This window comes from Musca vetustissima, unplaced genomic scaffold (genome assembly GCF_032173495.1).
Source record: "Musca vetustissima isolate MV318-11 ecotype Yass unplaced genomic scaffold, APGP_CSIRO_Mvet_v1 utg13924, whole genome shotgun sequence".
In the NCBI taxonomy this organism is placed as follows: Eukaryota; Metazoa; Arthropoda; class Insecta; order Diptera; family Muscidae; genus Musca; species Musca vetustissima.
The window spans coordinates 138,898-156,625 of record NW_026874053.1 but is presented as its reverse complement, the minus strand read 5'-3'; the positions used below and the strand labels follow the sequence as shown (position 1 = coordinate 156,625).

At 35.4% G+C, this 17,728-nt stretch overlaps 1 protein-coding gene across 1 annotated transcript; it reads right to left on the bottom strand.

The window, feature by feature from the left end:
• Positions 1–14,737: 14,737 nt before the first annotated feature.
• LOC133330451 (uncharacterized) lies at positions 14,738–17,056 on the bottom strand (the record flags this gene model as incomplete). The annotated part of the gene is made up of 2 exons (XM_061538889.1): positions 17,001–17,056; positions 14,738–15,243 (listed from the first exon to the last, which is right to left on the bottom strand). Coding segments are annotated over exons 1-2 (562 nt in total), but the record flags the coding sequence as incomplete, so codon positions are not given.
• Positions 17,057–17,728: the final 672 nt, after the last annotated feature.

Sequence of the window (17,728 nt, the reverse complement as noted above, 5' to 3'; positions counted from 1 at the left end):
CACCACTTTATGTATGTTGAACATATGTATCCTAACAATTTCATGTCGACGTTCCCTCGAAGGGACATACACTTTTCTGCAACCTATGCTAAATGTAGTTTCAATCGGCCAGATTTAGAATCGTTTGCGTACAATGGGACACATTTACGGAAATCGATTTAAAGCAAGATACTCGCTATATATATAAAATCGGACGATATATATATATGGGCAATATTGCCAATTTTTTAACATAGTTGAAGCGGAGGTTCTCCCCTTTATAACTCGGGAACTACTTAAGTATATGAAAAAAAGTGAATAGTTTTGGGTTAATTGATCTGTCGTTGCAAACTGTTCATGATATTGACCTCCAAACTTTATTTTGGTCGAAGCTGTGTCTACTTTAATGTAAAAAATGTGTAAAAACAGGTTGAGGCGAACCAGTTTTTTATGTTCTCTATCGATTTGTGACTAAGCCACTCATTGCACGGCCTTCGTGTCAAAATAAAACTAGAAGCCAACAAAATGGGGACTACGCCCCTTATGTATCATTTTTCAAAATTTTAACTGCATCTACCTTTAAATGATGCTGACATTTTGAAGCTCGATTTTGAGTGTTTTTTTTTACTTACTTCTAGCTTTAATACGCCAACAGGAATTTATAAAAATCGATTATAAGTTTATTGTAGTAGCGAATCTGCGTAATTTGATATGTATTTTGTGTATGTAGTATGCACAGCTTCAGAGTAATACTCATCCGAAGGTGCGAATTTTGTGCGATCAAATTTCTAAAAAACCTATTTTTCGGGCCAAATTTTTAGATCTGTCAACTGAATGATATCGGTACCCGCGATCAATAAGGTTTTTTACGTTTCGGATGATATAAAATATTCTTCGTGAAAATCCATCTACTAGAACGGCGGGAACTGGCCTTCCAAAAACACGAAATTTGGCAAAAAATATTTTTGAAAATATCGCGGATTTATTTGCGTTTTCTGTGTATCATTTCCGCTTCAATAAATGACCTCATACGGATTTTGATCTTTTTCGAAAAGAGAACTTTAAAAACTTCAGCCGAAAGAGAGATGTACCCAATTTATCTCAAAAATAGATTTTGCTGGCACATCCATGGTTCTTAATGGACCACATTGAAATGGTATAGATCGATGTATGTATATAGGAACCATTTACCTTAAATCGGGCAAAAATATATATGGGAGCTATATATAAATCTGACCCGATTTTCTCGAAACTTGACACACGTCATTCTAGATTCAATTCAGTACTCTTTGCCAAATTTCGTGCAAATCGAAAGATATTTAGGAACCATTTACCTTAAAGCGGTCGAAAATATATATGGAAGCTATATATAAATCTGATCCGATTTTCTCGAAACTTGGCACACGTCATTGTAGACTCAATTCAGTACACTATGCCAAATTACGTGCAAATCGAATGATATATAGGGACTTTGGTACACTATTTACCTTAAATCGGGCGAAAATATATATGGGAGCTATATATAAATCTAACCCGATTTTCTCGAAACTTGGCACACGTCATTCAAGACTCAATTCAGTACTTTATGCCAAATTTCGTGCAAATCGAAAGATATATAGGAACCATTTACTTTAAATCGGGCGAATATATATATATATATATATATGGGAGCTATATATAAATCTGACCCGATTTTCTCGAAACTTTGCACACGCCATTCTAGACTCAATTCACTACTCTATGTCAAATTTCGTGCAAATCGAAATATATATAGGAACCATTTACCTTAAATCGGACGAAAATATATATGGGAGCTATATATAAATCTGACCCGATTTTCTCGAAACTTAACTCACGTCATTCTAGACATAATTCATTACTCTATGCGAAATTTCGTGCAAATCGAAAAATATATAGGAACCGTTTACCTTAAATCGGACGAAAATATATGTGGGGGCTATATATAAATCTGACCCGATTTTCTCGAAACTTGGCACATGTCATTCTAGACTCAATTCAGTACTCTATGCCAAATTTTGTGCAAATCGAAAGATATATAGGAACCATTTACCTTAAATCTGACGAAAATATATATGGGAGCTATATATAAATCTGACCCGATATTCTCGAAACTTGGCACACGTCATTCTAGACTAAATTCAGTACGCTATGCCAAATTTCGTGCAAATCGAAAGATATATAGGGACTTTGGTGCACCATTTACCTTAAATCGGACAAAACTTTATATGGGAGCTATATCTAAATCTGAACCGATTTTCTCGAAACTTGTCACATATCATTCTGGACCTAATTCAGTACGCTATGGCATAGCGTGCAAATCGAAAGATATATAGGGACTTTGATGCCTATATCGGACGAAAATATATATATGTGAGCTATATCTAAATCTGAACCGATTTTCACCAATTTTAACAGGGTTCGTCCAAGTGGACGGACATGCAAAATCGACTCAGAAAGTGATTCTATGCATATTCTCAAAAGGAACCATATGTCTACCTCGTTTCCTTTTGCCTGTTACAAACATATGCACAAAGACATAATAACCTGTACCACAGTGTGGAGAAAGTCCGCCTGTTTGAGGTTCTTGAAAAAGTATTTTTAAAAAATACGTAATTTTTATAAAATCGACTTTATTTTGGTAGTTGAAAAAATATATTTTTAATTCCGTCTAGTTGATATTAGATTGTCCTCCCAAAATGGTATCTCAGCTCCCTTACTCCTGTCTTATTTGTCATTCAAAACTCGTGTTAGCCCCTAGCCCATACCAGGTTATTCATGGAAAAAAATCTGCAAAAGTCAATGATCACTAGAAAGTCATGTTACATACGAGTGGTACTTGAAGTTATTGGCTGGGATGGTCGGGACTGAGAATATGTGTTCTCCCTGGACCATAATGAGAATGAAAAGTAAATCTGTCTATTGACGAGTTAGTTCGTTGTTACTCTAGCTCAATACAAATATTGTCTGGATGATTTAGGAAAGTAGGAAATTGAAAATAACAAATCATTAACTCGTTCACGCATGCATAATTCCACTAATACATTGTTGTTATTGTATGTCGACTCAAGGCGTTTCGCTTCCCCCTGATCGTCTTGAAGCTATTACACATTAATAAGGAGAAGTCATTTTCTTTTCTAAAAAAAATAAAAATGCTACCGACAGCCAGGCATAATCAAACACAAATGTTCAACAAATTCATCATCATCAACATAATCCGCTCACCCTCTTTGGCCTAATCAACTTCTCTTTACTGGAGGAGAATAATGAATTCGCATTTGAATTGGATTCGATGTAGATGATTATGAAAGTAAGGAAAAGAAAAGTTAACCACAAACCCAACCACCAACATTCAAGTCATTTCGCCTACATTGTTGTAGTGCTGTAATGGGATGGCGGTGAAGGCGACTCCATGCCTCGACTGCAACACACAACCCAAACTACAACCACAGCAACAACATGGCCAACATGCAAAATGTCTTTCTATCTTTCTTTGTTGCAGTAATAAATTTTTCCAACGCTTTCCCGGTTTTTTGTCGGTGATGGTGTAGTTGTTGTTGTCATTGCTAAATATCAAGTTATTTTGTTGTGAAGTCAACCGCAGAAGATAGTTCATGGAACAGTGGTTAAAAGGAGATTAAAAAATCAACATTTTTTTAAAGACCAAAATATGCCAGGATTTAAAAAAAAGGTTCAAGGCGGAGTATATTTTAAAAATAGGCATGGATTTTTTAAAAACGAATAGTTTTTTTCAGAGGAGTCGTGAAAACCATTTTTTCTTAAAATTCACTTGAGAATGTGCATAGAATCACTTTCTGAGTCAATTTATGCTTGTCCGTCCGTCTGTTGATGTTAAATTGTAAACAAAGTACAGGTCGCATTTATGATCCGATTTGGATGAAATTTGGTACAAGTCGCTTATTTGGCACAAGGACAAACCCTATTGAAATTGGAGAAAATCGGTTCAGATTTAGATATAGCTCCCATATATATATTCGTCCGATTTTAGGTAAATGGTGCACCAAAGTCCCTGAAAATCATTCGATTTGTACGAATTTCGGAACATCGTACTGAATTAAGTCTAGAATGATGTGTGCACAGTTTCGTGGAAATCGGTTCAGATTTAGATATAGCTCCCATATATAGTTTCGCCCGATTTAAAGTAAATGGTGCACCAAAGTACCTACATATCTTTTGATTTGCACGGAATTTGGCACAGCATACTGAATTGCGTCTATAATAATGTGTGCTAAGTTTCATGAAAATCGGTTCAGATTTAGATATAGCTCTCATATATATTTTCGTCCGATTTAAGGTAAATGGTGCACCGAAGGCCCTATATATCTTTCGATTTGCACGAAATTTGGCACAGCGTACTAAATTAAGTCTAGAGTAATGTGTGTTAAGTTTCATGAAAATCGGTTCAGATTTCGATATAGCTCCCATATATATTTTCGTTCGATTTAAGGTAAATGGTGCACCTATGTACCTACATATTCTTCGATTTGCACGAAATTTGGCACAGGGTACTAAATCAAGTCTAGAGTAATGTGTGCTAAATTTAGTGAAAATCGGTTCAGATTTCGATATAGCTCCCATATATATTTTCGTCCGATTTAAGGTAAATGGTGCACCTATGTACCTACATATTCTTCGATTTGCACGAAATTTGGCACAGGGTACTAAATCAAGTCTAGAGTAATGTGTGCTAAATTTAGTGAAAATCGGTTCAGATTTCGATATAGCTCCCATATATATTTTCGTCCAATTTAAGGTAAATGGTGCACCGAAGGCCCTATATATCTTTCGATTTGCACGAAATTTGGCACAGCGTACTAACTTAAGTCTAGAGTAATGTGTTTTAAGTTTCGTGAAAATCGGTTCAGATTTAAATATAGCTCCCATATATATTTTCGTTCGATTTAAGGTAAATGGTGCACCTATGTACCTACATATTCTTCGATTTGCACGAAATTTGGCACAGGGTACTAAATCAAGTCTAGAGTAATGTGTGCTAAATTTAGTGAAAATCGGTTCAGATTTCGATATAGCTCCCATATATATTTTCGTCCGATTTAAGGTAAATGGTGCACCTATGTACCTACATATTCTTCGATTTGCACGAAATTTGGCACAGGGTACTAAATCAAGTCTAGAGTAATGTGTGCTAAATTTAGTGAAAATCGGTTCAGATTTCGATATAGCTCCCATATATATTTTCGTCCGATTTTAGATAAATGGTGCACCAAGGTACCTTTATATCCTTCGATTTGCACGAAATTTGGCACAGCGTATTGAATTAAGTCTGGATAGACGTGTATTAAATTTCGTGAAAATCGATTCAGATTTATATATAGCTTCCATATATATTTTTGTCCGATTTTAGGTAAATAGTGGACCAAAGTCCCTTTATATCCTTCGATTTGCACGAAATTTGGCATAGCGTACTGAATTAGGTGAATTAGGAGCGATGTGTGCTAAATTTCGTGGAAATCGGTTCAGATTTAGATATAGCTCCCATATATATTTTCGTCCGATTTTAGGTTAATAGGGCTCCAAATTCCCTTTATATTCTTCGATTCGCACGAAATTTAGCATAGTGTACTAAGTTATGTCTTCTAGAACGATGTGTGTTAAATTTCGGGAAAATCGGTTCAGATCTAGATGTAGCTCTCATATATAGTTTCACCCGATGTTAAGTAAATGGTACACCAAAGTCCCTTTATATCCTTCGATTTACACGAAATTTGACACAGCGTAATGAATTAGGCCTAGAATGATGTGTGTTAAATTTCGGGAAAATCGGTTCAGATTTAGATGTAGCTCTCATATATAGTTTCACCCGATTTTAAGTAAATGGTACACCAAAGTCCCTTTATATCCTTCGATTTGCACGAAATTTGGCACAGCGTAATGAATTAGGTTTAGAATGATGTGTGTTAAGTTTCGTAATAATCGGTTCAGATTTATATATATCTATGCTATATATAGTTTCACCCGATTTTAGGTATATGGTACACCAAAGTCCCTGATAATCTTTAGATTTGCACGAGTTTTGGCATAGCGTACTGAATTAAGTTTAGAAGGATGTGTGGAAAATTTCGTGAAAATCGCTTCAATTTACATACACCTCCTATATGTATTTTTGTCCGATTTTAAGTAAATGGTACACTAAAGACCCATTGCTAGGTCGATTGACACAAAGTACTGAAGTTAATATAAATTAATCTCTGGCATGTTCCCTTCAAATCGATTCAGATATAGATATAGCATAGCTTCCATATATAATTTCGATCTATTCATGTTAAGAAAATTTAGCATAGGTTGCAGAATGGCATGTGTAGGGATTGATGTTAGTCGGTTTACACATACATAAAGATCACATATGTAAGTTCGTTCAATTTCATGCCAATTTTCCTTCGAAGAAGCGACGTCTGTTAGGATACATATGTGGAATATACCCAAATTGGTGAAGGGTATCATATAGTCGGCCCAGTCCGACTTTACTACTCTCTCCTTACTTTCCTAATTTGCCTTTTTTCAAAATATTTTTTTACACAGCCTTTGAACCACTGTCCATCATATGGTATCTATCAATTATTACTGCTGCCGGTTGTTGTTGTTGTTGTCTTTGCTTTTTATTTTTTGAAGTTGCAAAATCGTAAAAAAAACAACACAAACAACAAAACTATCTTTGAACCAGGAAGAAAATTTTTCAAGTAGAGTGCATTGGTTTATTTGTCGTGAGTTGGTGTTTTTTTCTTTTTCTTTTCCTTTTTGTTTTTCTTCGTTCATTTCGCTTTTTAGTTTTCTTTTTCGTCGTAGTTGATTTTCTTTAGTTTGTTGATATTTTCTTAGGTTTTAAGATGTAGTGGTGGTGGTGGTAGTAGTAGCGATATTTGTAGTATAGTATGTGTGTATGTATAGGGCGAAGTCATGAGATTGTGTAATAGTGAAAATCGCCAATGTTACAAGAAGAAGAAAAAGACGAAGTGAAATGTCTTTGGGAATGGGTGAAAAAAAAAAACAACAATAGTAACACGATCAAGGGATTGCCATTGTGAAAGGCGAATTCCAAAGGGGACATATAAATAATAAGGGATTTTTTTAGATATTGGGGATTTGAAAGAAAATTGGTGTGCATTTTTGGTGAATATTTTTCCATCTTTTTTAAGGCGCGGATCTTACTAGTAGAAATAGTCGTAGATTTAAAGAAAAAATTTTTAAAAATATATATATAAGCTATATCTAAATCTGAACACATTTTCACGAAACATAGCACACATCGTTCTACACATAATTCAATACGCTGTGCAAATCGAAAGATATATAGGGACGTTGGTACACCATTTACCTTAAATCGGATGCAAATATATATGGGGGATATATCCAAATCTGAACAGATTTTCAGGAAACTTGACACACATCATTCTAGAACTAATTCCTTACGCTATGCCAAATTTCGTGAAAATATATACATATATATATATATATATACTTTGGTACACCATTTAGATTAAATCGGACGAATTTATATATATGAGATCTATATCTAAATCTGAACCGATTTCCACGAAATTTAGCACACATCATTCTAGACCTAATTCAGCACGCTGTGCCAAATTTCGTGCAAATCGAGAGATATATAGGGACTTTGGGTGCACAATTTACATTAAATCGGAAGAAAAAATATATAGAAGCTATATCTAAATCTGAACCGATTTTCACCAAATTTAACACACATTGTTCTAGACTTAATTCAGTACGCTGTGCCGAAATTCGTGCAAATTGAATAATTTCCAGGTACTTTGGTGCACTATCTACCTAACATCGGACAAAAATATATATGGGAGCTATATAAATCTGAATCGATTTTCACGAAACTCTGTACACGACATTCTAGACTTAATTCAGTACGCTATGAAAAATTTAGTGCAAATCGAATGATATATAGGGACTTTGGTACACCATTTAGATTAAATCGGACGAAAACATATGTGGGAGCTTTATCCAAATCTGGACCGATTTTCAGGAAACTTAACACACAAAATTCTAGACCTAATTTATTACGCTGTGCCAAATTTCGTGTAAATCGAATGATATATAGGGACTTTGGTGTACCATTTACCTTAAATCGGACGAAAATATATATGGGAGCTATATCTAAATCTGAACCGATTTTTCCCAATTTCAATAGGGTTCATCCTTGGGCCAAATAAGTAACCTATGCCAAATTTTATCCAAATCGGATCATAAATGCGACCTGTACTTTGTTCACAAAAATACATGGACGGACGGACATGCGTAAATTGACTCAGAGAGTGATTCTATGCATATTCTCAAAAGGAACCATGTGTCTATCTCGTTTCCTTTTGTCTGTTACAAAAGACATAAGCCCTGTACCACAGTGTGGTAAAGGGTATAAATAGGTAGGATTTTCTAAAAAATATTTTTCGAGTAAAAAATTGGTCATGGAAACCACACAACAATAATAATAACAAGTCAGGAGATCATTGGGAAAATGGGAATTCTTAACAGAATCGGGACCGAAAAAAATATATATTTTTAATTTTTCAATTTGTATACCCTACACAACTATGTTGTCAGGGTATTATAGCTTTGTGCAGCCCCAAGAGTTTGTAACGCCGCGAAATATTGATCCTAGACCCACCTTTAAGTATACCGATCGTCATATCTCGACTAGCTGAGTCGATCTAGACATGTGTGTCCGTCCGTCCGTCTGTCCATTATAATTTGTAAACACGATACAGGCCACAGTTATGGACCAATCTTCACGAAATTTTGCATGTAGGATGGGTTCGGCCCAATGAAGACCCCTATTGTTTTTGGTAAAGATCGGTTAATATTTAGGGGATGAAATGGACCAAATACTGAAATTTTGTCGGTTTTTGTGGTCGCTCCAGAGGCCGCAATTATTGCCCAAACATCTTGAATTTTTACATGGAGAAGGGGATTGGGCCAAAGAATAATCATGCTTGTTTTGATAAAGATCAGTCAATATTTTGAGGGTCAAATGGACCCTGACTTTTGTGTGAAAAATTAAAAAAAATTTTATTCTGTAGCATATATATTTACTCCTGAAGGACATGTAGCCGAGAAGTTAATAGTATATCCAAGAGGAGTGGATGGCATTTAAATTGATACCAACTATATTGTCGTATGTACTCGAATGTGGGAGTTACACTTAAATATTTACCGGTGCTTATGTACTCAGATATTATTTAGTAACCCATTACCACACCAGAAGGCCGAATGTAGTGGTGATCACTTTGAAATGTTCCATGAGATTCCAGTTATGGTCAAGGACAAAGACTATAATTTTCGGTGATGATCAGATTATAATTATGGAATGAAGTGGACCGAATACATAATTTTTTTTATGTTTTTTTTTTTTCGAGTCGATGCCAATAGTAAGCCGAACATCACAACACAACCCACGGTGAAGTGAATCTGGTCAATTAATTAGAAGGGCAATACTGAATATGAATAGTAATATTCGAAAATATGTCAGTGTAGAAAGATGTGCTGTTGACCTCTAATCGGCCTAGAGGGAGCAAATATCACGCCCAGGCTCGGAAAAAACATCCACAGAAAGATAGAGTTCCGTGGTAGTTGTGTAGGGTATAGTATGGTCGGCCCCGTCCGACTATACTGCTCAGCTCACTGGTTTAATATATTTTTTCTCGGTCCCATTTCTGCTAAGAATTCCCATTTTCCCAATGATCTCCTGACTTGTTATTATTGTTGTTGTTTGGTTTCCCTCAGCAACACACCGTTATAAAAAAAAAACAAAAACAACAACTTTGGTGCCAATGAACGTCTTGAAATTCTTGCCTAGTTTCTAAAAACAACATCAAAACAGCGACAATGGCAGCGGCAGCAGCAACACCACCAACAACAACATCAGCAATGACAACAAAATATCAGCGAAAAGAGAAAAAAATGAAAATCCCACTTCTAAAGAAACAAGGAACTAGAACCGAACCACCACTCACTCGTTCAACGAACGAACTATGATTTGTTTTTTTTAAGTTCAATGACTCGTTACAACAACGTCATGGGCAAAACAACAAAAACAACGAAGACGACGACAATATCAACAACAACAAACTATGACTGCAACTCAAATGCGTTGCTTGTACAAAACTCTCTCACACACACATACAGTCACAGTCAGGGAAAACAAAATGCATCACTCACTCCGCATGGAAGACAGAAGCCTTCAAATCTGTCAAGGGCGGGACGAGGAGGAGGAGGTGCACGGAGGGAAGTTGAAGAAAATTTATTGCAAAAATTTACTTGACATAGACATCATAGTGTAGTTGGTATTGTTGTTGCTGCTGTTGATAGTGAAATGTGTTGTAAACAATTATTGCAAATCAAAAACAGCAGCGGCAACAACAACAACGCCACCACCAGCAACTTACTAAGAACGATAAAGGCAACAACAACAACAATAGTCACTGAACCAGCAGCAGCAGCGTTTAATAAAGACGAAGAAGATTTCTAATAAGTGAAAAAAGACCAAAAGCAACAACAACAAATCATAGATAATTTTCTAATACTTTACTGGCTGTGGCACTGACTGACTGTCGGACTGACGTCCAGTGATGATGTTGATGATGATGTGACTGGCATACATGTGGGAGTCATGGTTTTTCCTGGAGGCATTTCCAGGGTTAGAAAATTAAATTTGCTTACACACGCTCGTAAAATTTATAACAACAACAGCAACAAGAAAGCTATAAAACTTTTTTCGTTTCTTGTTAAAATTGAATTTAATGAGCAATGTAATAGTGGGCATAATGGCACTGGTCACTAGGTAGTTCCTGGAATGCTTTTGCCTTAGAGATTAATGGCCAAAAATTTATAGCTGACGGCTCTCTTAGCGTTAGAAATAAAAATAAATACATATCTTTTAAATCCACGAGCATTAATATATGATTAAAAAAATCCACACCTATTTTGTTAAATTAAAAATTAATATTTAAAAAATTGAAAAATGTTAATTAAAGAATATTAAAAAATCCACCCATGCCTTTTATTAAAAAAAATATATTTTTTAATCCAGGCATATTTTGAAAAAATTTACTCCAGGTACATATTTGGTACAAAATTTTTGTTTTAAGAAAATTTATTTATTTTGTATTTGGAAAAAATATTTTTTTAAACCAGTAAGGAAAGTAGTAAAATCGGACTGGGCCGATTATATGATACCCTTCAACACTTTGGGTATATTCTACATATGTATATTAATTTCAATACGTTGTGTCAATCGGCCAAGCTATGGATCTTTAGTGCATAATTTACTTAAAATCGGACGACAATATTTTTGGGAGCTATATCTAAATCTGAACCGACTTTTACGATACTTAGCACACATCATTAATTCAGTACGCTATGCAGAAATTCCTGCAAATCGGAAGACATATATGGGGCTTTGGTGCTCCTTTAACATAAAATTGGACGAAAATATATATGAGAGCTATATCTAAATATGAACCGATTTTCCCGAAACTCACTACTCATTATTCTAGACTTAATTCAGTACGCTATGCCAAATTTCGTGAAAATCGAATGATATATAGGGACCGATTACATTAAATCGGACGAAAATATATATGGGAGCTATATCTAAATCTGAACCGATTTTTCACAATTTCAATAGGACTCGTCCTTGGGCCAAATAAGTGACCTATGCCAAATTTCATCCCAATCGGATCATAAATACGACCTGTACTTTGTTTACAATTTAACATGGACAGACAGACGGACGGACGGACAGACATTCATAATTCGACTTGGAAAGTGAAAATACGTAATTCTAAACTCAATTCAGTGTGCTATACCAAATTTCGTGCAAATCGAAATATATATAGGGACCCTGGTACACCATTTACATTAAATCGGACGAAAATATATATGGGAGCTATATCTAAATCTGATCCGATTTACACGAAACTTAACACACGCCATTCTAGACTCAACTGAGTACACCATGCAAAGTTTCGTGAAAATCGAAAGATATATAGGGACTGTGGTGCACTATTTACATAAAATCGGACAAACTATATATGGCAGCTATATCTAAATCTGAACCGATTTTCTCGAAACTTAACACACGTCATTTTAGACTCAATTCAGTACACTATGCAAAATATCAAGGAAATCGAAAGATATATAATGACTTTGTTGCACCTTTTACATAAAATCGGACGAAAATATATATGGGAGCTATATCTAAAAAATCGGAAATCTGAACCGATTTTCTTTACACTTAACACACGTCATTCTAGACTCAATTCAGTACACTATGTAAAATTTCAAGCAAATCGAAAGATAAATAGGGACTTTAAAGCCCCATCTACCTTTAATCGGACGAAACTATATATGGGAGCTATATCTAAACCTGATCCGATTTTCTCGAAACTTAACACACGTCATTCTAGACTCAACTGAGTAAACTATGCAGAATCTCGTGCAAATCGAAAGATACATAGGGTCTGTGGTGCACCATTTACAAATTTCATGCAAATCGAAGGATATATAGGGACTTCGATGCACCATTTACATTAAATCGGACGAAAATATATATGGGAGCTAAATCTAAATCTGAACCGATTTTCACGAAACTTGCCACATCATTATAGACCTAATTCGGCACGCTGTGCCAAATTTCGTGCAAATCAAAAGATATATAGGGTCTTTTACATAAAATCGGACGAAAATATATATGGGAGCTATATCTAAATCTGAACCGATTTTTACGAAACTTAGCACACATCATTCTAGACCTAGTTCAGCACGCTGTGCCAAATTTCGTGCAAATGGAAGGATATATAGGGACTTTGATGCACAATTTACATTAAATCGGACGAAAATATATATTGGAGCTATATATAAATCTAACCCGATTTTCTCGAAACTTGGCACACGTCATTCTAGACTCAATTCAGTACTCTATACCAAATTCCGTGCAAATCGAAAGATATATAAGGACTTTGATGCACTTTGGGTCAAATAAATGAGCTGTGCCAAATTTCATCCAATTCGAATCATAAATGGACAGACAGAGGGACGGACATGCATAAATCGACTTGAAAAGTAATTCTATGTATATTCTCAAAAGGAACCATGTGTCTATCTCGTTTCCTTTTGCCTGTTAAAACATATGCACAACTACATAATACCCTGTACCACAGTGTGGTCAAGGGTATAAAAAAGGTGAAGAGTATAATAAACACGGTGCAGGCCGCAGTTATGAACCAATCTTCACGAAATTTTGCATGTTAGATGGGTTCGGCCCAATAAAGACCCCAATTGTTTTTTGGTAAAGATCGGTTAATATTAAGTGGATGAAATGGACCAAATACTTAATTTTTATCGGTTTTTCTGGTCGCTCCAAAGTCCGCAATTATGGCCCAAACATCTCAAATTTTTACAAGGAGAAGGGGATTGGGCCAAAGAATAAGCATGCCTGTTTTGATAAAGATGGGTCAATATTTAGCGGGTCAAATGGACCCTGACTTTTGTGTGAAAATTGACTAAATTTGTATTCTATAGCGTATATATTTACTCGTGAAGGACATAGAGCCGATAAGTTGATAGTATATCCAAGAGGAGTGATTAACCTATAAATTGATACCAATTATATTGTCGTATGTACTCGGATGTGAGAGTTACACGTAAATATTTACAGATGCTTACGTATTCAGATAATATTTAACAAACCATCACCACACTAGAGGGCGGAAATATAGCGCGGTTCGCTGTAAAATATTCCATGAGGTTCCATTTAGGGTCAAGGACAACGCCTATAATTTTCGGTGATGATCAGATAATAATTATGGGATGAAATGGACCGAAACTTTTTTCCTTTTTTCTTTCTTTTTTTTTTTTTTTTTTTGAATCGATCTATAGGCTACAATTATAAACCGAACATCACAACACAACCCACGGAAAAAATATTTTTTAATCAAATCCACGTCTTAAAAAAATATTCTTTAAAGAATCCCGCCTTCCATGCCTTTTGGTAGTCCTTGAAAAGAATCAGATGATACCCTAATTAAATTAGATGCCATCGAATCAAACGAGGAAAATTCCTCCCATCACCAATGGATAGCTAAAACTGTCATATCAAAAAAAAAAAAAAAACAGTTCCAGTTGTGATAATCAATTGTCTTGGCAGCCATTCAATTGCAAATGCCCCAACAAAGTGCAACAATGTTGCAAATGCAGAGGCATGCAGCTGCTGGTGTTTTCAATTCTCAGTTCAAATACTGGTATCTGGTATCAGGACAAGAGAGGAGTTGAGGCACAACAAAAGCATTCTTTTGATTCCTTCCTCAGTTATTTCTTCTATTTCTCCTTCTTCTTCTTCTATACAACAGTAAGCTAACAATGTATTTTCAAATGGTGGTGGAGAGAAGGAGGAGAAGGTTCATCTAGCAGAGACACACAGACATCTGTGTGTGGTGTGAAAACCCACACCACTCATCGCGGTATCTAAACAAGCAGAGCAATATCTTTTGGATGACTGGTCAGGATAGATGTATGACCATTTCCTGGGTCATGAATTTTCGAGAAGTGAGAACAAAAAAACTACAACAATCCCAAATGTAATTTATAATCATTCCCAATGGAGGGATATCCATGGTCCAGTAAGGAGCACAGAAGAAGATAAATAGTGTTGAGGGAGAGTGAGAGGTGCTGGACTTACCTGTTAGAATTACTGCCGTTGTATCACTCGATGCTGGCGATGCTGCTGTCGAACTTATTGATGTCCGACCATCTGGACTTTGTGACTGCTCCGGTAAACTGATGGGAGTGGGTGGTGTTAACGATGGCGATGATATCTGCGATGATGTTGATGACGATGAGGATGACGACGCCGATGATGACGATGAAGATGACGATGCTGCTGTTGATGGCGATGAAGATGAGGATGATGCCAATGACAATGATGATGATATTCTGTTTGTTTGAGCGGCGGCAGCTGCACTGGATGCTGCTGCAGCTGCGTTTGTTGTTGGTATAGTTGTTGTAGCTGTTGCTGCGGCTAATGCAATAGATGTTACAGTTTCAATGTCCTGGGACTGTCCAAACACCGATGTGGATAATTCACCCAATCCTTTGTCTATTTCATCAACAATACCAAAATCGGGATATAAATACGTTGCCAAGGACGAGGACTCACTGTTGTCACAATTGTTATTGTTGTTATCACTGGAAATAAAAGAAAATTATTAATTAAAGATAAAAATGTGTTTTTAAAGCAACATGTGAAAACTATTTAAAATCTTTCGATTTCCACCAAATTTGGCATAACGTATTGAATTGGGCCTAGAGTGATGTCTGCCAAGTTTCGAGAAAATCGGTCCAGATTAAGCTCCCATATATAGTTTCGTCCGATTTCATGTAAATGGTGCACCAAAGTCCCTATATATCTTTCGATTTGCAAGAAATTTGGCATAACGTACTGAATTGAGCCTAGAATGATATCTGTCAAGTTTCATGAAAATCGGTCCAGATTTAGATATAGCTCTCATATATATTTTCGTCCGATTTTATGTAAATGGTGCACCAAAGTCCACATATATCTTTCGATTTGCACGAAATTTGGCAAAGCGTACTGAATTTAGTCCAGAATGATGCCAATTTCGTGAAAATCGGTTGAGATTTAGATATAGCTCCCATATATATTTTCGTCCGATTTCATGTAAATGGTGCACCAAAGTCCCTATATATCTTTCGATTTGCACGAAATTTGGCATAAGGTACTGAATTTAGCCTAGAATGATGTCTGTCAAGTTTCATGAAAATCGGTTCAGATTTAGATATAGCTCCCATATATATTTTCGTCCGATTTGAGACAAATGGTGCACCAATATATATCCTTAGATTTGCACCAAATTTGGTATAACGTACTGAATTGAGCCTAAAATGATGTCTGCCAAGTTTCGTGAAAATCGGTCCAGATTTAGATATAGCTCCCATATATAGTTTCGTCCGATTTCATGTAAATGGTGTACCAAAGTCCACATATATCTTTCGATTTGCACGAAATTTGGCATAACGTACTTAATTTAGTCGCGAATTATGTGTGCCAAGTTTCGTGAAAATCGGTTGAGATTTAGATATAGGTCCCATATATAGTTTCGTCCGATTTAAGGTAAATGGTGCACCAAAATCCCTATCCCAAAGACCTAAAGTTAGGCCTAGAATGATGTGTGCTAAATTTCGTCAAGATCCGTTAAGATTTATATATAACTCCCATATATATTTTTGTCCGATTTAGGTAAAAAAACTCATAATTTTTGTCCGATTAACACGAAATTTTGCACAACGTATCAAATATAGACTTGAATGACGTTATTAGGCAGCCATGGCTTCGATATGTATTTCGAACGGGCGTCTGATTGAGATTAATTTTTTAACAGTGCGGCGTACCGAATAGCGTGTATCAATTTTGCTATAAATCGTTCTCCATAAATTTGTCCCATGGTACGCAGACAACTCTAAATCTGCCCGAATGAACTTATATTTATCATAGGTTGCAGAAAGACATGAGTATGTTCCTTCGAGGGAACATTGACATACAATTTAAAGGATGCATATGTACAATATACCCAAAGTGGTGAAGGGTATCATATATTCGTCCCGGTCCGACTTTACTACTTTCGTTACTGGTTTTTAAGTTCATTCTTGTAAATTTTATAATTAATATTTTTTAAAACATCCACGCTTGTAAATTTGTTGTAAAAAATTATTTTGAATGCATCCACGCTTGTAAATTTTACAGGGAAAATATGGCTTAAAAATTCACCTAGGCAATCTCTTAATTTCTTATAAAATTTATTGTTGCAGCTGCTCTTTTTGGAAAAATATTCAAGCATGATTTGTTGAGAGCAGAATCAATAAGCTTTGCTTAAAATTTTTAATAATTATTTTTATTTTTAAGAAATATTTCATTCCCTACATACCCAATTAGAATACTTTCACAATTTTCATCAATTAACGGAGTTCCCGGATACTCCATGGATTGATGCCAGCCCTCGGTGGGGCGGGTCTTAACACCATTAGACAAATAATATACATTTAAACTGATGCTGATGTCTCTTGATGGGTTTTAATTTTTAATTAGAAAAAAATAATCTGTCACTTGGTCGTAGATAAATTAGTTGATGTTTGAACACCGCACGAAGTAGGTAGATATTTTCACTTTGTGATTTTTTTTTTGGTTAACAATGCTCACTTTTATATATTAGATATTTAGAAATTAATTTTGTTTTTCTTTTTTGGATTTTAATAAATTTTAATTTTTATGTTTCAAAATTTCCAAACATTTTTTATTTGATTATTAACCGGTTTTTTATTTGTTAATCTTAAATTTTTATTTTTTTTTCACTATTTCTCACTGTCACCATGTTTGGGCATGAAAAACTTTAATATGACCGCATTTATCATATCAGTTATTTTTTTTTAGTAAATCCGTCTATTGCACTTTAATGTGGAGAACGAAAAGCTTTCGTCGTTTCTTCCTTTCGTTTGCTTTGGCATGCACCACTTTGTGTTTTTTATTATTATTATTTATCAATAGGGATTTCCCTACATCTCACTCTCTTGTTGGTCGGCTGGTTGGTGTTGGTAATAATGTTGGTTCTCTTGATTGTGTTCTCTTCCCTTTAACTCCTCTCATTTCAGTTGTGCA